This window comes from Callospermophilus lateralis, chromosome 3 (genome assembly GCF_048772815.1).
Source record: "Callospermophilus lateralis isolate mCalLat2 chromosome 3, mCalLat2.hap1, whole genome shotgun sequence".
Taxonomy (NCBI): domain Eukaryota; kingdom Metazoa; phylum Chordata; class Mammalia; order Rodentia; family Sciuridae; genus Callospermophilus; species Callospermophilus lateralis.
In genome coordinates, this window is record NC_135307.1 from 32,394,588 (window position 1) to 32,416,601 (window position 22,014).

The following is a 22,014-nucleotide window of genomic DNA, read 5'->3' on the forward strand; positions in this document are numbered from 1 at the left end:
GGTTTTCATGGAAACAAAGCCTATAGGAAAGGGTTTTTTTTTTTAAATTATACCACTTATTATTCAGTTTCTAAAAGTAATTTTGATTAACAATTATGCCTGCTGAACAGATCTGAGTATGTGTATATGTATATATAGTGTTACATATAAATGTCTTGTATGAAAACTATACATGTGAATTTTTTTAATAAAGCAGATAAACTGGGAAGGAAACAATCCCTTATAAATATCCCTCATTTTTAAGGAACAACATGGCTAACTTTAACATATCTGAATATACAGTACCCAAATCCACTTATACAAAATTATCTTACTATTGTTAATTAAAATCACATAAAAAATTAAGCCATGCCACAAAAATATTCCAGTTTCCCTAGCAGTTCTTTTTAAGTCAGTTGCAGTTCATTTTCAGAATTTTGAGGGGACAACTTTATGTACTGTGGAACAGGTATTCACTTTCCCCTCATTGTTTTGTGCTAATTATTACTAAGCATTCAATGTGGCAACATTCAAGTATTACAAGCCAAGAACTAGTTATCAAAAGGCAGTTAAGGGGCTGAGGTTGTGGCTCAATGGTAGAGCGCTTGCCAGGCTCGTGTGAGGCCCTGGGTTTGAATCTCAGCACCATGTATAAATAAATAATATTAAGGTCCATTGACAACTTAAAAAAAAAAAAAAAAACCCCGCAGTTAACGTGAAGGGATGCTAAAGGTACCTCCACCCAGGAGGCTTTATCATCAGAATGGTAAGACAGTTCATAGGTATGTATTTCCAATAATGTGCATATGACTTTAAAAATGAAAGTTTTTAATTAAGGCATGCTTCACTGATTTTTTAAAAGAAAACTAAGAATTTTCATTGAGGAAAATCATCAACTGTTTTATGCTTAATCTGAAAAAGTCAAAAAATCTGAAGTGGATCAACATGAAACTGTTTACTTTAACAATCCACCAAAAGAATGCTACTCAGGATGGCCTTACTTTGTTATTTTTAATGAATACTAAGTTCTCTCTAATCCATGAAGCCAACAGACAATGAGCTGGCATCTAAAGTTTCATATTCACAAGCCTTCTGTCCATCTGGACGCTAGGTTAACTGATGATGAACAAAGATATTATCACATGAGTGATAAACTAAATATTTGCAACTAAAAAGTGACACCTGCAACTAAATTAAGTAGCAAAACTGACGTCTAATTCTCTCTTAAGCACTCTCCTTAGAGATTTTCTTACCTCTCCAAATTACAAACCTAGAACCAAAAGCATTCTAAGTTTAAAATTAAAGTATTCCAATGATTTTTTATTTTATCTAAACTCACTCTAATGTTATAAATCTTAGACGTCCATTTTCAAGGTTTGTTAAAGATGATCATTTTCATCAATATGTACATTTACATATCTATTAATATCTCTGTACCTAATGATTAATGATTTTTACAAAATAGAAAAGGAGCCAATGGACAGATAGCGTAAGAAGCTTTATTGAATTCTAATTTTGGTCTTCCTCCCTGCTCTGTTCTTGGTTGCTCTCATTATATCAAAGAAGACATTTGGCATTTGTTTTTTAGGGATTGGCTAGCTTCACTTCTGCTCTAATGCCATCCATTTCCCTGCAAATTCCATGATTTTGTCATTTCTTAGTGCTGTGTAGTACTCCATTGTGTATAAATGCCACATTTTTTTTATCCATTCATCTATTGAGGGGCATCGGGGTTGGTTCCACAGTCTAGCTATTGTGAATTGTGCTGCTATGAACATCGATGTGGCAGTATCCCTGTAGTACGCTCTTTTGAGGTCTTCAGGGAATAGTCCGAGAAGGGCAATAGCTGGGTCAAATGGTGGTTCCATTCCCAGCTTTCCCAGGAATCTCCATACTGCTTTCCATATTGGCCTCACCATTTTGCAGTCCCACCAGCAATGTACAAGAGTACCCTTTTCCCCACATCATTAAGCAGAGTCATGAAGTGGGAGGGAAAGGGAGAGAAAAGGGAAATTGCATGGAAATGGAAGGAGACCCTCATTGTTATACAAAATTACATATAAGAGTTTGTGAGGGGAATGGGAAAAAATAAGGAGAGAAATGAATTACAGTAGATGGGGTAGAGAGAGAAGATGGGAGGGGAGGGGAGGGGGGATAGAAGAGGATAGGAAAGGTAGCAGAATACAACAGTTACTATTATGGTATTATGTAAAAATGTGGATGTGTAACCGATGTGATTCTGCAATCTTTGTAATGTTTTGAATAACCAATAAAAAAAAAAAAAGAAAATATTTTGGGGCTGGGGATGTGGCTCAAGCGGTAGCGCGCTCGCCTGGCATACGTGCGGCCCGGGTTCGATCCTCAGCACCACATACAAACAAAAATGTTGTGTCCACCGATAACAAAAAAATAAATATTAAAATTCTCTCTCTCTCTCTCTAAAAAAAAAATTGAAAATATTTTAAGTGAAAATTGCATTTAGTACACATAACCTATTAAATATCATAGCTGAGCAACACTGTACACCACAGTGTACTAAGCAATTTCCCCCAGATGACTGTGTCACTGACAAAGCTGTGCCCTACAGTCACTGTCCAGCATCATGAGAGATTATGCTACTTACTGGTATCTTGGGAACAGGCTAAAATTCAAAGTACAGTTTCTATTGAATGTATATTGCTTTCCCACCATTGTAAAATAAAAAAAAAAAAAAGAATTCTAATTTTGATACTTTACACTACATATCCTTCCAATTAAAGCATCAATTAGATGTCATTTTTATAAGTGAAAAGCAGCTATAACACAAATAAGCAAAATCACAAGTGAGTGTTTCTTAATAACTAATCTGCATTCTGAGCACAACAAAGCTGGAATCTACAGCTGAATATAGAGAAATAGAAATGAAATCAAATCAGTATAAAATTTTACCCTTATTTAAAGGCATAAAGCAGATATTTGAATGGCTAATGTATTGGCAAGGTTTTCAATTATACGACTCTGAGAATTAATTATTTAATAATTCATGTGTACATTTATAGATATATAAACAGGAAAAAGGGATATACTTTATCCAGTTATTATCTGATATTAATATAGAGCCATGATATCCTCAGAGTATTGTATTTAGAACTATAATAAATTCTATTAAAAATGCTGGACATTGTAAAATGTAGAATACCTCAAAGAGATATTTTTTAGTAACTGACCATTAGAAAGCACTTTTGCCTTTCCTATATATAGCATATTCAAAGAAATCAAAGGGTATTTTTTGTGGGGGGAGGTGTGCTGGGGATTGACCCCAGGTGCACTTTACCATTGAGCTACATGCTAAAGGTACCTCCACCCAGGGGCACTTTACCATTGAGCTTTTTATTTTTTGTTTTGAGATAGGGTCTCACTAAATTGCTTATGTTGGCCTCAAAGTTGAGATCCTTCTGCCTCAACCTCCCAAGCTGCTGGAATTATAGGTGAGCCCCACCACATCGGGCCTAAACAATTAAAAAAAATTCTCATATGGTACAAATGCTTGGGAAAAACTGTCAAAATAATTTTTAAGAGATACTAAAGTATAAACTTATTAATATATTAACTACCTACTAATAATGGACATGCTCAAAATAAAACGCAGAGTAAGAAGTAGAAACAGACAACAAAAAAGCAAAAAACTTAAATTTTCCTTACACATTGGGCAAACATGGTGCTCTTATGCATAGTTCCAAAATGAAGCTATCTCAAGAAAGAAGTGCAATCATCATCCATTATCTGCTGCATTAAAGTTTTGTATAACCAAGATTACATAAGGCCTGCATACCAAGTTCATCCTGCAAACTGCTACCGCCTACAGCAGATGCATTGTCATGTGATGCTTCTAAGTGGACACTCCCATTTCTCACCAGCAATGAGGCACTAGCACTGAGCACTGCAGCCTGGGAAGGGGGGCGGGACTGGACTTTGACCTGGGCTGTGGACTGCTGGCCATGCTGACCATCTTGAAGGCTAGGAGAAAACATGGATTGGGGAGACATTACAGGGAAGAAAAGAGAAAATAGCTAGAATGAAATCAATATAGAAAACTGATTTCAAAAAGACACTTTTCAATGTAACCCAAGAAAGAACCAACTTTGTAAAATATAGAGATTACACTGCCAGCATAAATGTTCTGGTCCTTATCAGTTTGATTTGTAGTGATTAATGCACTAAACATTTAATATATATGTAAATTGCTCAATCTGCAACTTTCTTCTACTTCAAGTCAAATAAATTCTAGTGTAAGGGAAACAAAAAGCAACAGAGTTGTGAGCACATTCACCATATGTGTCAGTTAAATATGCACTTTTATTTATAATCTCATAACAATTCTAAAATTTTCTTTAAAACATTCTGGGGTCTCAGTTTTATAAAACAAAGTCTCTATGCACTTGAAAATCAAAGAATCTTAACAAATGCAACCAAGACAACAATTTTGAATAAAAAAAAATCACAAACTAGTGGAAGAGAACAGAAAAAAACTCATTCAAACAAGTGAAACACAAATGACCATCAGGATATTGACAGAAGCAGAATAAATATTAAAGTATTACCTGTAAAAAGCCTACATATTTCTGAAATAACATGCTTAGTATTTAAGGAGGTAGTTAAAGATTATGTTCCCTGAACAAATTGTTATTTCCTTTTTAATCTGTTTTGTAGTCCTATTAACTAGGACCCATCATTTTAGAAAATATATTTTGGAAACCTGTAATTTCATGGGATGTTCTATCTTTTCTAAATTCCATAAAGGTTTTTGTTACAATATTTAGTATTTAGTGTAAAGTTATTAAAATTATTTATAAAATTTTCTATATCATTCTTATATTTTTATAAATTTATTTAGATAATGTGAATTTTAAGGCTCATATAATATCTAAACAAATTTAAACTGATTAAATTCATGAAAACATTTTAATTATAATTATTAGATTATTCTCAATGAAATACTGCTTATTCTTCAATGAAACACTGTATTCCGTTAATCTGAGCTGACTTTGAACAATCCCAAGAGTCTGCTTCTAAAATTATTATACCTCTAGAACAAAAAGAATGCTATTCAGGATGGCCGTACTTTGTTATTTTTAATGAATACCAAGTTCTCTCTAATCCCTTAAATTCAACATAATAGTTTCTCTGATGCCTATAAAACAAACTTATCTACTACAGATGGACCATGAAATAAAAGGCTAACTAAAAATATTTTAGTCTGTGGCTATATCAACAGAATATTCTAGAACTGCATTGTCTGATACAGTAGCCAGGAACTATTTAAATTAATTAAAATTTAATTTTCTCAGTAATACAAACCATTTCAATTGCTCAATGATCACATAACATAGCCAGTGGCTAACAAAATGGGCAGTAGTTAGTAATTAGTGTCTACTACGTTGGACAGTGCAGATTACAGAATATTTCTACCATCACAGAAAGTTATACTGACTAGCAACATTCACATTTCAGGCTTGTTTTAGGATCACTGAAGGGTACATGTTCTAAGCACAACATAAGAATGCACACCAACATATAAGAAAAGTCACATCTGTAAAATTTTGACTTATAAATTCTTACTGGCATAATTAAGCCATAACTACAAAAGGATTTATGTAATAACTTGTTTGGACTAGAAACTTCATATAATACATATAAATCAAGACATGAGCTGGAGATAAGTTTTTTATCTTCCTTACATATATAATGCATCTGATACTCTTCCTCAAAACCTATCTAAACTTATTCACAAACCTTACCAAGCTGAACAAGTTTCACAAGAGAAAAATAGCAAGGAAAAATATCTAAGTAGTTTAAGTACTGTGTCCTTTTAGATTCAAAAGAGCCAAATTTTATGGAAATTGTACTCAACAAGTTTTTCTAGTAATTTTTCATATAGTCATAAGCAAAGGTGGTTAGCACAGTTAAATGTATTTCTATATAAATACATTTGAGAATATCTGAATCTTGAACCCAGATGTACAATGTATAACCAAGTTTATAAAATGTTTTCAAAATATCAGGCAGTTGATTTTTATCAACTCCAGAATAAAGAAGTAAAAGAAATGACAAATTCTATGAGATAATAAATATTGAGTTTAAAAGGTAGTAATAAAATATTTATTTCCCTTGAGTTTCTATTTTTAAAACCCCTCAACAAGAAAAAGTCTGTCACTTTTGCAAAAATTGTCAAAAAACATAATCCTGATGGGTTGCATTTCATTTCAAACTAATAACTGGCATAAATGTATCTTCTTTACAGTTCCAATTATATAATAAAACTAGCCGTTTGAAAAAGGTAGCCACTACTTTACAACATAGCAAAAGGTAGAAATTTAAATGTTTAATTATTGGCTACCACTAGTATCACTGGTATACAATCATGCTAATTAACATTTCCAGTTTAAATGAAGAATAATTGGTCTTGTTCTTTCTTCTTCTGTAGCACTGAAGTTATAGTTAGCACATCCTTTCTTGTATTGTCAGTTAGTTTTGTATGTGTTTATTTATGTCTAAATAAAAATGTAAACTCTGAGAGTGTGACTCCATAATTCCTCTCAATCTCCAGATTCCAAGGAAAGAATACCTTCAACGTAATACACAAGTATCTGATTAATTCTTTTCTGAGCACAAAACAACCTTCATAAATTTCTAACAATGAACTCTCAAATGTAACTGTGATCTTATTTTTTGCCACTGATCTTTCAGTCTTATATTTTAAAAAGTAACATTTAGGTTGATAAATACAGAATTCTTAATATTTGTCTTCTAATATTTTTAAATATTTGCCTTTGTTTTTAGCTCTAGTGACTAGGAACAATTGGCAAGGATCTCTAAAACCTACATATAGGCTAATTTTTAAAATAGCTATAAAAATAGTTCTGGAGGAGTTTATTCTAATAAGCATATTTAAAAATGCAAATTCTGTTTGTGAGAAAATTCATGATTCACTCCCAAACCTTGTAAACAGATTTTACCACATTGCTTTTTGGATGGCTCATTATAAACTATTCATTGAAGTTTAAAATAAATTATAGTAGTCTCCCTTTATCTAAAGTGTGGTGTGTGTGTGTGTGTGTGTGTGTGTGTGTGTGTGTCGTGCTCCCACCGCCCTACCCACTACTTCCTGCAGTCCCCCGAAGTTCTAGAGAACCATGATCAACAGCAATCTGAAAAAAGTAAATGGAATTCCAGAAATAAGCAATTTTTAAGTTTTAAATACCTTGTATAATAACATATAATATATTGTTATCATTCCTAGTTTATTATGTTATCATTAATTTCTTTCTTCCTTCCTTCCTTTCTTGGTGGTACTGTGGGTTAAATACAAGGGTGCTGTACCACTGAATATACCAAGCCCTTTGTTTTAAAATTGGAGACGGGGTCTCGTTAAGTTGCTAAGGGTGGCCTTGAATTCGCAATCCTCCTGCATTGACCTGCATCTGCATCGCTCAGGTTAAAGTCATGTAACACTGAACCCAGTTTGGTAGCAATTTCTTACTGTGGTGAACTGAGAAACTTTATCATAAATATATTTGTACTGTTGATATACACAGGGTTTAGTACCATCTGATGATTCAGGTATCCACTGGAGGAACATTTTCCCTACAGATAAGAGTGTAGTAAATTTTATTAGTATTTATATAGTAGTTGTAATGAAAGTATTGCCACATATATTCTATCTCTTTTTGGCAAATAAGTTTGCCATCTTTGAAATGACCATGCCATCCTATATTTATTTAAAGATGAGATTATTATTTGAGAGCTTATACCAAAAAAAATAACAACACTTTCCTTTAATATTTTTGTGATTACAAAAGATGATTTTAATAAGTTGGTATTTTTTCCTAATTCCTCTCCATTAAATTTTATTTCACTTCACTCACGAGGAAGAGTGAAGTCAGCTTATTTACGACATGTATGCAACCTTTGTATTGAAAATATCCTGGAACTTTAACAAAAACTACATGCTGACTAGTATAAGATTACTTTCTAAAAATTCTAGTATGATGTCTTTAGAAGTTCTATGCCATACCCTAGATGTGATTAATATATTTAAAGCCTTGGGAAACTATTATGTGAATGTTTGGAGTTGTAATGGTAAATCTAATATTCCACCAGGCATGAGAAAAAACTAATTTGTCTGCATTTGTTTGATGGATTTCAGCAGGTTCATTTGTAGCAAAGAATGAAAGAATTTTTAGTCTTACAGAAGGTTAATTAAATGTTTAAGAAATAGAAACATGGTGTGAGTAACAAGGCAAAGAAGTTATCAATGGCAGTATTATTTAAGGGGCTTTTTGAAAGGTTAAGAAACAAATCTTTTCTAAAATAAATTAAGAAAATGCTCACCTCTTTCTGCATGTTGAGGCTAGGCCCAAAATTCACTAGCAGAAGAAAAAGTTCCCTCAGGAAGAAAAGAAGGTAAACGGAAATAGAAGTAGGGTGCTCACAAAAAGCAAAGGTTTCTAGAATAAACATTTCTTTTAAATTGGTTGCCTTCCCACTTCTATATTTTAAATGCTGGTTTAGCCAATAACAAGTTTTTATAAATTTATTTACTGTTGGGCTGGGGTTGTAGCTCAGCAGTAGAGCACTCGCCTAGCATATACCAGGCCCTGGGTTCGATCCTCAGGACCACATAAAAATAAATAAACAAAATAAAGGTATTGTGTACAACTAAAAAAAAAAAAAAAAAATATATATATATATATATATATATATATATATATATATATATATATATATTTTAATTTATCTACTGTTAAAGGAATTAGGATCATGATCTATGAGAGATGAAGCTTCTCGCTCTAATAAAAAAATCTAGAAAAAGAATCAAACCTTAAATCTCAAGGGACTTTACAAAATGAAACATTTTAAAGAAACAAGATTTTGCTACTCTCAAAAAAAACTTTTTTTTTAAAAAGGAATGGCTTATCTCTTCTCATCTATCATGCACTCGACAGAAGTTATTTCATCAAATGTTCTTCCTTCTTTAAAATGTGAAAAGAAAGTAATTTGTAAATTGTGCTTTTGGACAGAGAGATTGATAAACATATATATGTAATTATGTCCATATTTGTCTTTTTAAAATAAAGCATAGCGTTTTGAATGGATTGTTACATTCCCCCCACCCCCCCAGTACTGGAAATTGAATCCAGGAGTGCTTTACCACTAAACTACATGTCCTTAGCCCTTTTCAGTTTTTAATTTGAGAAAGGGTCTCTCTAAGTTGCTGAGTTTGATCTCAAACTTGAGATCCTTCTGCCTTGACCTCCCAAACTGCTGAGATTACAGGTGTACACCAGAGTTCCCCACAAATTGTTAAATTTCTAATTTGAGACATGAACTCATTAGATTTGAGATAATTAAGAAGAAAACACTTATTGAAATTTTAATGGAAAATAACCCCAATATTATGAGTGGATGTTTTCTTATTTGGAAATATTAAAAAAATGTTTAATATGTTATTGGGGTTGAGAAATTAAATATAAATATACATAGAAATAAGGATATCCAATTGACCATACTTACATAAATATTTTAGTTGTTATTTATTAGGTTCCGGTGATTGTAAAATAAAAACCACTCAATTTTACACAATGTAAAACAATATATTTTAGTGAGAAGAAACAAACTGACTTAAACTGAGGTCAGTTATCTGTTATTTCTCAACAAGCTCATCATTAGGTCTCATAATTTTTCTTATTAAACACTATCCAGATATTGGTAAAAGATGTTGTATTAATAGTATTAATTTGAAATATAAAAAAGAGGGAATGCTAATTTAAGATATACTATTTACATTTCTAAAAGTGATTTTGCGATTTAAACTTGACAAAACCAATCTGATCATTTTTTTAAAAAAACAGTACAACATAAGGCATGCATAATGCAACAGGCTCATGGTTACATGCAGAGAAAGCCCAAGAGCTGAAACGTATAGAAGAGAAACAGAAAGAAAAGCAAAGCTCTTCAAGTGCTTTCTTGGTTCCGAAAGAACAGGTTAGAAGATCTGTTGCATGCATGCTAACTTGGTGGAATTTTAAAATACCATACCTTAGGGGTGATCCGATGAGCAAGGTAGGAGGGGTAGGGTTACTCCCTGCATTGTGCCGGCGCCGTACTGCCTGGCGCCTAAATGTGCTGCGTTCACGGCGAAATGACACTGCCTCCTCGCTGGCCTGTGCTGCTGCATCAAGACAGACTTAGGTCAAATAGGAGCCTAGGTCAGAGATGTAAATAGCAGCTGACCCTATCTTTCCCTTGACTTCCCACTTCTAGAGAACTTGTCTGCTTACTCGAAACTGTTTCTATCTATACAATTAGTGTATCATATCCAGCAGTCAACAAAAAAGTATCGTTTATTTAGAGTTAATTTATTTTGAAAAATGTTTTGATCTATTATCTGCCCTCACCATTTCTCTTCAACTTCAATTTCCTACTGTGAGATCTATGTTGCTTTAAATCTTTTCCTGAAAGTCTCATTTATTTTTGTCCATGTTCCTCTACTCTCCCTTTAATTAAGTCAGCTCTTTTAGTGTTTGTTAGTTTCTATTAATGGGAATAGATATAGATTTTACTCTCATGAGAATAATAAAAGCAACTAAGAGTAACAGATGCTCCTTGACTTACAATAGGGTTACATTTCAAAACAAAATCATAAATTGAAAATACCACGGGTCAAAAATGCATTTAATACATCTAACCTACCAAACATCATAGTTTAACAAAGAGTATAATGTACAGTATTGACAGGTTGCTTCACCTTGAGATCATATGGCTGATTAGGAGCTGTGGCTCCCAGCTGCTATCCAACGTGAAAAAGAATATCATATCACATTTTCAAACCCTGGGGAAATGATTGAAATTCAAAATTTGAAGTATGATTCTACTGAATGCATATCACTTTTGCACGATTGTAAAAGTTAAAGTTATAAACTGAACCATAATTAAGTTGGAGTTCCTCTGTACTTCTCTGAAGATGCCAATGAGTAAGGCAGCAAGCTTGCCTCACAATACAATGTGAAAACAATGACTGTGAGATTACACAGCTAGTTTGTTAAATATTCAAGAAAGCATAAATATATCTTCACTATAAAGTATTCTGCTACTATCAAACTTTATTCAAAACCTCTATGGCCCTGGCCCTAGTTCCACCAACATTAGGAAGCAAGTATCAGCAAAATGCCAAGTATAGAAACTAATAATTTAATCTAGAAGCAATAAAGTACAAACTAAACCAAGCATGCAACAATGGCACAGTAGAATAATATAAATTTTACAAAACCATATTAATTGACCTACTAGGGTCTTCAAAACAAATAAAATTACTTTTCTCCATTTTAATATATAATAACTATTGTTCCCTAGTAATCTAAATATTTGGGGAATCATTTTGATCTTTGACAAAGGGTATTTTGATGCCAAGTATAAATAAAGATAAAAGAAGTTAGTACAGAAACATTTCTCCCAAACCTAAAAATTCATTTAACTATGAAAAGGCTGTTATTTGTGGGATTAAAGTTCATGTAAACAAAAATCACATATGGTCAATAAAAAAAAAAAGATGCTGATTAAATCTGGTCATCTTGAGCTGAACTTTCCAATATGGTAGCCACTAGCCATATGTGGCTATTTAAATTTAAATTAACTTAGTTAAAAATTCAGTTCCTCACATTTGTGAACCATACTTCAAGTATTCAGTAGTGTCATGTAGCCAGTGGCTACCATTATTAGACAATGCAGACAGATCATTCCCCTCATCATAGAAAGTCGCATCCAACAGTGCTGATCTAGAAAGTGAAGGCCGCCATATTGTTATCACAATCTATAAAGCACATTGCCTACTTCGCCAGTTCCTGACAACCAGGACCTCAATGAAATGAAAATACAATCCACCTCATTACAAAGAAGAAAACATGTTGGCAGGGCAGTCACTGGATGAAAAATGAAACAAACAAACAAAAAAAAGCAAAGAAGAAAACAAGCCAAGTGAGGGAGGAAATGTAAGTCAGGTAACAGAATTTATACCATTATTTAAAAACTCAAGTCAAGTCTTCTTTCATAAAATATTACACTGAAGATTTCTCTACAGTTGTGACAATTATGCTATTACTTATAAGTCATTGCTTATAATAAACTATTATTTATAGGTCAATCTAACTTTATTATGAAATTTTCAACAGTCCCTCTATTTTAAGCAAAATGGCAAAGTAAAACTTGCCCAGACACAATTTATAGGACATAATTTAATCTATAAAATATACTAGAATTATTCAGAAGGACTTGGGAAAAGCAACATGTGATCACTGAATACTGAGAATAGGAAGAAAGGAAGTAGGCGACAGTTTTATTATCTTCCTTCTACTAAAAACGTAATGGTGTAATCAAATCAAAGCTAGTTATTCCATAGAACAGGGGGGAAAGAAAAAACAAAAAACTATGAGAGTGCCTATACTTAGTCAAAAAGTTCTTTGGTTTTTTTCAGAAATCTTTTTTTTTTTTTTTTGCCACTAACACACCATTCATATTTTATTTGCAAAATAGCAACACAACATCATTTATTCCTTAATGGGCCTGACCACACTCAAGGTGAAACTTTAAGCATTCATTGAAAAATGTATCAAAGAAAAGTTACAATTACTGCCCAAACTGTCCTTTGTAATATTCAAGATGTTAATGTGTACTGTTACAAAAACTTTGAAAATGTTTACTGTGGCAACTGTTTTAAAAATAGCTAAGATCACACCATTGCCAGAAAATGCCAAATCATCATTTACAGACACAGTAAATATGACTAAACCATGCCCCTGGAAATGTGCTACTTAAATGTGCTATTTCAAACAGGGTCCAATTGGGATCAGGTGATCTTTAAACATTAAAATAATTTGCTATAGTCATATAAGATACAACCAAACTTGATGAAAATTTCCTTACACAAGTCAAGTATAAAAAACACTTTTTAAATCACTTTACTTTATAGGAGAAAGAAAATAAGCTGGTTTTTGTTTGTTCGTTGGATTGTTTTTAATCTTTGAATCATGGCACGAAAGGGAAAGGAGAAAATACTTTAAAAACTGATTTTGAAGTTGACATTTTGAAATTGCATAAATCCCAGCATCTTCTGGCAAAGAAGGATGAAGTTAATTAGTTGACAATAGTAACATAAAAAGCAAATGATGAAAAGCTGATGATCTAAGTACAACTAAACTTTATGTCAGTGTACAAAAGGGGAAAAAATTACATTCAAGAGATTCAAAAACCGTGAAATTCAAGATTTATCAAATACTTTAAAGAACATAGTTATATATATTATTTTCAAAAAATATTTTTCAAAATTGCAGTATAAAAGACCAGTTTATGATCATTATTAAGAGGGATCTTTAGATAGTTCAGTTTTTTTAATTTTTTTCAGTATAAGTGATACAATCAATAAGGTTTAAGCCCACGAGTAATTCATTGTCAAGGTACAACTATCCTCAGATATTATGACAGCAGAGGTTTGAGTTTTGCTGAAGATCACAACAAAAGTTAATTGCATAATCCACACTTCCCGCTTCAAGTGTTACTTCCCAATTATCCCAATCAATTATAGAAAATTCTACATGTTCCATGCTGAATTCTTTTAGTGCAATTATTTATTTTTATATGGGGATATTAAAATAAAAGACTATAAGATAGCTTTACTCTTTGAATGGCAATAGAAAAGTATTAAAGGCAGATGCATTAAACAGTGAAACTGGTGAAGAAGGAGGTAAATTCTATCTCAAAAACTGGAAGGTTCTGACTAAAAATATGTAGAGATAAAGATGCTTTATCTAAAACCACTTCAATTGCATAGCTGACTAATTATTGAAAGGATTCATAGGTTACAAACTACTTTCTGATAGAGATGTAATGCTATGCCTAGGTTCCTGAGAGAGCTCAAATGCTCTTAATAAGTTAAAAATTTAGAAGAAACTACTCAAGAGAACTCTTTTTGATGGGAAGTGTAGATTATGGGGGGAAAAGGGAATACATCTGGGGAAAAAATGTATGCTTGAATCTCAAATAGATAGAAAAAACTGCTAGTGAGAAATTAAATTTTTAAGAAAAATGGCCAAAGTATGAAACAAATATATTATGCACCTCAGAAAAATAAAAGACATTTGCAAACATTCTGGAATACACTGAAATATTCATCAAGGTGTAAACTATTACTTAGGAATGAAATCAGCATAAAAAGAAACAAACATTCAAATGGTTTTACAAAACAAAAAATTCTGAAATAAATGTTTTAGTCTAGCCATGAAATCCATTTTATCTAAACATATTTCCTCTTTCTTACTTTCCATGTCAGCCAAAAACAATGCTAACATCAACATGAAAAGATTTTGTTCTATTAAAGAAATATGGAAATACCATTTTCTGGGAGGCTAAAGAACAATCAGAATCTATTGCACAACTTCTAAACATCAATTCCGAATTAAAATAATTTCCATCTGTGCAAGCAGTTTTAAAGACTTCTTTGCTTTTTCTTTAATATTTATTTTTTTTAGTTTTAGGTAGACAGAATATCATTATTTTACATTTATGTGGTGCTGATGATTGAACCCAGTGCCTCATGCATGCTGGGAGAGCACTCTACCACTGAGCCACAACCCCAGCCCCAGACTTCTTTGCTTTTTGACAACTGCAAATAACAACAATATTATTAGCTGTATTTTGAGTTAAAGACAATTTGCATATCCTTACTAATATTTTCCACAATACCAGCAGCCATACAGTTAGGCAGACAAAATGCTTTCTAGAAACTAAATAATACTTTGGAGTCTACTACACACATACAGAAAACAATTCCTAAAAAGTACAGCATAAGGATTACTTACTTTCATAGGTAATTCCTAATCCTTTTAATCCTTTGTGAATGGAATAAAAATTATCAACCTTCTCTTAGAATAAATTTTCTATTTATTTTTTCAGAAGATTCACCTAACAGTGGATTACTAGAGAATATATATTTAAAGTGACATATTTGAAAAGGGAAGCTTCCTGAAATGATCAGCATTTAGGTTACATAATGAATGCACAATTTACAAAGCGCTCTCACACTTCTAAGCCCATTACAGTCTGACAGTTAACTGTGAGACAGGCGGCGAGTTATGATTCCTGCTTTACAATTAAGGAAACTGAGGCATGGGTTTCATGGCTTGTCAGAGTATTCAATCATTAATTAGAGATATTAAAATGTAATTGTTCACTTTCAAACAGAAATTTCACTTCTGCTAGAAAGAAAAAATATTGTCATGTTTATTTCCATATATGAACACTTATTTACTTTCTCAATAAAATACCATTTTTCTTGATACTGTTGTAAGGGAAGATTTGTTTTCCAAACTATTTCACTTCACTTAATGAGTATGCTTCTAAGATTTTTTAGTCTAAGCTTTGAATAGCATAAACATAATCTTAATGAATCAAGATCAACTACTCAAAAAATTGTAGCACTGTACTATAGTACAATATTAAGCAGATATTATGATGTCCTTGAACACTCTTAAAATAAAAGATGGTTTGTCACTATATTTACTGATCTTACTCTGTTGTGTCTGGCTTTGCTCAGTATAGTTACAGCTCCTCCTTTAGGGTAGGCTATGCATTTTTTCTGCTGTCTTACTTCAGCCTCTCTCCATCCCCTTCTACTAACTTGCTTCTTCTAACATGTCATGTAAACCAAGAAATCAGAAAAACAAGTTTATTAGTCCTTATAGCCCTATGTACTTAGCAAAGTACAAAAGCTTTAATTTTCATTTTCTTGTCTGTTCAGTGGTCTTCGTCTTTTCTTTCCAATGCCCAGTGATATTTGAAGGGGGGGGGGGAGCCCTATAATTTACATATGTAGCACAAATTCTCAGAAATTTGTTTATTTAGAAGACTTGACTTTTCTTTGAATAGTAGTACTCTTTAAAGATTATTTTTGAGCCAGGCACAGTGGTACATTTGCATGATACCAGCCTATAATCCCAGCTACTTGGAAGGCTGAAACAGGATGATCAAACATTCAAGGACAACTTCAGCAACGTGGCAAGACTGTCTCAAAATAAACTAAAAAAGGCTGGGGACATAGCTCAATGGTGGAGCATGTGCCTAGAGTGTGTGAGGCCCTGGGTTCAATCTCCAGTATAGAAGAGGGGGGAAAAATATTACCTTTATCTTTGGCTTCAAACACCGTTATTAAAGGATTACTTACAAAATGACCTAAATATTCTATTTAAAATAATTTTCTCAGAGAAATACATGTTAAGAAATCCAGAAAAATGTACAAAGTAATAAGTAAACCACAAACCTCTCTACTCTGGCTATTCTTTACAATCTGATACATAATGAAAAAAATATGCTAACAGTATTGAATCATGCAGAAAATAAGTTTACTAGCTCAAATAAAAAGTTTAATAGCCCCCAAAAAAACTTTAATTAGAAAGAGACCAGCAGAGTAGGAGAAGGGAATCAGGGGCTAAGGGACAGACAGTAGGGCAGAAGAAGGGAATCAGAGAGAGTGAGGAGGAAAGGAAAGATACTGGGGATTTAAATATAGGAAATCATGTTAGGAACATGTACAAATTTTTCACAATGAGTTCCACTATTATGCATAATGATAAGGTACCAATAAAAATTTTAAAAGAAAAAAATCATTATTAAAGTACAAGCTAGAGGGGCTGGGGATGTGGCTCAAGCGGTAGCGCGCTCGCCTGGCATGTGTGCAGCCCGGGTTCGATCCTCAGCACCACATACAAACAAGGATGTTGTGCCCGCCGAAAAACTAAAAAATAAATATTAAAAAATTCTCTCTGTCTCTCTCACTCTCTCTTTAAAAAAAAAAAGACAATTAAAATAAATAAATAAATAAATAAAAATAAAGTACAAGCTAGAAAACAGAGGACATTTTGCTAGCATATATAATTGTACTTTTTTTGTTCTTAAAATATCAGTCATAAATTAGATATGATTTATAATTACAAAAGAGAAATTAAGTATAAAACAAGAGGTCAACAGAAAATCCCTTAGTCTGAATTTAAAACTTTTTTCCTAAGTAACTGCAGAAAATTATTCATAACATCTGATTTTAACCAAATTACTAAAACAACCACTTCTTTCATAACTAAATATCGAAAGATAAGTTATATGACATATTGTTACCAAAATAAGGTAAAATCCATAACACTAGATTAGATGTCAATTAAAAATAATTTTTTTCTGCTAGTATTATATAAAGAATTAGAAATTCAGATAAAAATATTATTTGAATTTTTTAATATTTTACTTTAATTATTGTCAAATTTCACACAATGGCACAATTAGAACATCTCTAATTTATTTCTACATGTTATTATTTTTCTCTACTTTATTTACACCACAGAATTAATACGATAGGATACATGTGTTTAGTAATAAACAAGCCTGTTTAATAACAATAAGAGCAGCAACATTTTCTATGTACCAGACTGCCTAAGCATTTTAGTGCACGAATGCCCTTAATATTCACAATTACCCTATGAAATAAGTACACTCATCATTTCATTTTAAGAGGAAGAAGCTGAGGGTTAAAGAAGGTAAATAGCTTTGCATGATTCACAACATTGGAACTCCTATACTAACAAAGGCACATAATTCCATGTCACTAAATTAGATTAACTCCTATTTTAGATATTTTACTTTAATACTTTATAAAGCATTTCCTAATGCTATCCCTTCACAACCAACACCACCCAGTTTAAAAATAAAACAAAAATAATCGGAGAACTCACCAATACCTCCAAATTCACTGAAATAAAATCTATTTGTGGTTTTAGTCTAAGAGTTAAGCAGTAACATATTTTGTTGACATGCTTCAGAAGTACAGTATGCAAGAAAAAACTAGACAGCCCAAAAACATTTCTCCTAAATTGTCAGACAAGACTTGTAACAAATAATGTTTATGTAAACAAGTATCTTTAACATGTGTTTGAGATTCTATATAATTTTTTTGTTTTGTTCTTTTTAGTTATACATGATAGTAGAAAAGATTCTATATAATTTTTAAATTATGAGAATAAAAACAAATCCCCTCCCACTACTTCCAAGCTTCCAAGAAGCCCAAGTAAACAAACCTCCCAAAAAACCCATATATTTAGTTGCGATAAAAACCAACTGAACATAAAACCCCAACACTTTTAAGTAATTTTGTTTTGCTTACACAATGAAGCTCAAAAATAGTCCCTGAATGTCTTCCTCTGGCAAAAAAAAAAAAAAAAAAGATTTTCAGTAGTTCACATACTATTACATTTCTTCTACCAAAGTAGGAATAAAAACTTTTAGTTCATTTTTTGCTTCTTATTAACTAATGAGATCTTTAAAAAAGAACATAAACAAAGCAATCAGAAGCTGGAATCTGAAAAATAAGGGCTTATATGAGTCAAAGAACTATATTAAGAAGTAACACATTCCATGGAACTATTCCTAAAAAACAGAACAACCCACATTACCTATGAAAAGGAAATGACAGTTTAAATATGAAGGCATAGATTTACTATAGGTCTTGCACTTATTTTCAGTATTTACATTTCAACGATACCTAGAATAATAATATTTTGCATTACAGCATGTTCAAATTTTATTTTGATAGCAACTGTAAGAATTAAGCAGGTTTACTCATATTTTTTTTGATAACAACTTAAGCTACATTTTATAATCTAAATCTTACACAATGACTCCAGGAAACTTAATTACTATATTGTCACCAAATGGTTAAAAACATTTCAGACACAATTCATTCCCCAAATTTAGGTTTAATAGACTATTTTCTTCCTGAGGCACTACAGATCATTTCTTTACAATTCATTAGAAATTAATCTTTGTTAGAAACTTTACTGAAGCAGGAAGGGGGAGGGAAGAGAGAGAATGAGGGAGATGGGGGAGGGGGAGAGAGGAGAGAAGGGGAGAGAGAGAAAGGGAGGGGGAGAGAGAGAAAGGGAGGAAGGGAGAAAGCACAGAGAGGAGGAAAGGAGGAGAGAGGGAGAAAGGGAGAAAGAAATATGTTTACCACAATGTGGACTTGTAAAATGCTCTGGATGAAATTAAAATTCTTTTAAATAAAAAGCACAGTCACATGTTTGGGAATATCTGTACCAACAAAAAATCCAGCTTAATTTTTTTTGGAGGGGCGGGTACCAGGAACTGAACCCAGGAGAACTTAACCAATGAGTCACATTCCCAGCCCTTTTTATGTATTCTTTTGAGCCAAGGTCTCATTAAGTTGCTTAGGGTCTTGCTTAATTGCTGAGATTGGCTTTGAACTCACAATCATCTTGCCTCAGCCTCCCAAACTGCTGGGATTACAGGGGTGTGCTACAAGTCCAACTCAGTTTAACTTTCAACAGAGTCTAAACACTATTACACCAATAAACTAAAATCTAAAACTAAGGATAAAGCAAAATAAAGAGAATAGTGCAGAATCTTAAAAAGCTAAGATGCTAATAACATAAAATCTTCTATTTCTATTTAAAAAAGCAGATTTCTAATAATCAGAACATATTAAATTATTCTGCTTAGGATTAAATAGAAACAACTATTTAAAACAACTAAAATAATGAGGCCAACACACACTGACAGAATACAAAAATCACCTATCCAATTTTGTACAATTCTCTATAAACCTGAAATAAATGAGTTATTATTTTAACCAAAACACCATCACTGTCTTGGGGGCATCATACATCTATTAATGAATACAAAATGGCACTATAACCTAAAAATTGAAGGTTAGTAAAGAAAAAGTTATAGTTAAGTTATAGGTAACTTGAATTAAGCATGAAATAAAATTAAACAGACAAAAGAGAGCCATAATTTTTAAAATACATAACTAAAACTAACGTAATATTTGGAGAAATCTCATATGATAAGCAGAGTGATCTAATTCTGGAAGTTCAGTGGCATGCACTACATAAGAGATGACAAGTGGTTTCCTGTGCCAATGTGATTATTGCTATTGCTTTACATGGAAAGGGGGGTAATTTTTGTTATGCCTGGCAAAATATTAACAGACGGCAACTAGCTTAGAAAAGTGGAGGCCATTAAGAACAAATTGACAAACCCAACATGTTTTTTGGTATACATTCCAAAACCTTTAAGACAATTATTTCCTTCTTCATTTAAAAAAGCTTGTTTTACGGCACAGTGGAAGGGGAATATTAACAGAAAGCACATTTTAATTAAGCATTACTCTCATCAATAGCACCAAATCTGCAAGACTCTTGGGATGTCTCTTCTTGTACTGTACTTACCTCCACTGACTACATCTTGCTCGTCCCCTTCAGGAAATGCAACCTGGCTTGGCAAACTATTCCTAGATCGAGTGACTGTTTCTAACTGGGAAGCCCGTCCCAATAAAGACAGCTCATCCAGCACCTCTCCCTCTTTGGCCTCAAGATCTGATTTTGAAGTGGTTAAGGGCTTTATACTTTCAGGTGCCATTAGCCTATTTGAGTCATTCAAACATGCTACTGTGCCACTGTCCAAGCTCAACACTCGGGCACGAGTCTTGGCACTATTTGTGCTGGAAGTCCGTCGTGTAGCCCTCTTTTTGCCAGTTCCTTCAAGACCAGGATGAGCTCTATGTGTGTGTTCAGATTCTGTACCCCTTTCCTTATGAATGTGTTTGGTCTTTAGAGCGCTATATCTGCCCTCAGGAGATTGGCACGAATGAGAAGTAGTGCTAGAAGAGCTGTCACTGCTGAACTGATGAGCAGAATGGACACTTGATGCTCTACTCAAGTCACTTTGATCACTAGAGTCCTCATCATGACAAAATATAGCACTATGTGGTTTGGTTCCAGAAACACCTCGAAAAGAAACATAGTCCCTGTGTCGACTAGAGTCAAAACTGCTGGCTCGTTTCTTTCCTGTCCTTCTCCTGCCTGACTTGTGGGCAGAGGCTGTCCGGTGGATTAAGCTAGAGGATTTGGGTCGTACATCCCCTTCCTTCTGCTTTCCACCAGTATCTTTACAAACTTTTAAATCCACCAAAGTGACAGGCGTCTCATTCTGCTCTTCTTTATTTTCAGCAGGTTTCTCAGGGGTTGGGTCCTCTGGTGCAATAAGCTCATTTGCATGGGGGTTTTTATTGGCTTCTTCAGATGCAGAGGTGCTGAGCCCTCTCTGGTTGTGCATCTCATCAGAGGCCTGAGAATCGTGGGCCTCAGGAGCCCCACTATTTGTACTCACTTCCAGGGTAGTCTTGTCACTGTTAGTCCTTTTGTCACTGGCACAGCAACTCTTCTCTGAGTCAGCACAGCACTCTTTTTTCTTAGCACTTTTCTTTCCCACTTTAGGTGACTCTTCATGCTCTGACAAGATGCTTTCTATGTGAGTGGAACTAGTCTGCTCACTTTTATAGCTGCTGACAGTACTGTTGGTATCACGATCTGTGCCGCTACAATAGCTCTCTGTTGACCCGCTACTCCGTGTGCTCAGGCTCCTCAGGCTGTCCATGCTTTTGTCTGCATTTAGAGCTTTGCTCTTCCCACTTTTTGTGGGTGGCTGAGAATTACTGTTTTTCAGATCACCAGCAAGCTGGAATTCCCCAGGTAGACAAGCATTTTCCACCAAGGATTCTTTGGATCCAGAATGAGGTTTTGAAGATTCTAACTCACTTACTGGATCTAATCCACGTCTTTGCTGATAAAGAGGGAAGTCATTCAGTGAAGTATCAGGAAAGGCCACAGCAGAGCTGGAAGTCCGTGGTACACCTCGCGGCCGGTGATCTTTCCTGTAAGAGTGTGAATGTAAAGGTACAAGAGAGGCTACTTCTGTGTCACAAGCGCTGGACAGAGACTGATCGATGTGGTGGTGGTGGCTATGACTTGGCAGGCTCACTTTGTCACTGAAGTCCCTTGGCAAGTCCTGTCCACAAGAGGACAAAGAAGGCTGAATGGAGATGAAGGAATCATTGGAGACGAGACGGAAGAGCTTCCTATCAGTTGCCAAATCTGTTTCAAACAC

General features: G+C 33.5%; 1 protein-coding gene across 6 annotated transcripts in view; it reads right to left on the reverse strand.

Annotated features, from left to right (window-relative positions):
- Pcnx1 (pecanex 1) overlaps positions 1-22,014 on the reverse strand; it is a 151,801-nt gene that overhangs the window by 82,860 nt on the left and 46,927 nt on the right. For 3 of the 6 annotated variants that reach the window (XM_076849933.2, XM_076849931.2, XM_077109130.1), the window contains 3 exons: positions 20,298-22,001; positions 10,057-10,189; positions 3,791-3,975 (listed from right to left, as the gene is read on the reverse strand). In XM_076849933.2, coding sequence (XP_076706048.1) covers positions 3,791-3,975; positions 10,057-10,189; positions 20,298-22,001 — 2,022 coding nt within the window. The remainder of the gene's footprint in view (positions 1-3,790; positions 3,976-10,056; positions 10,190-20,297; positions 22,002-22,014) is intronic. The other 3 variants (XM_076849935.2, XM_076849934.2, XM_076849932.2) reach the window with 2 other exon arrangements.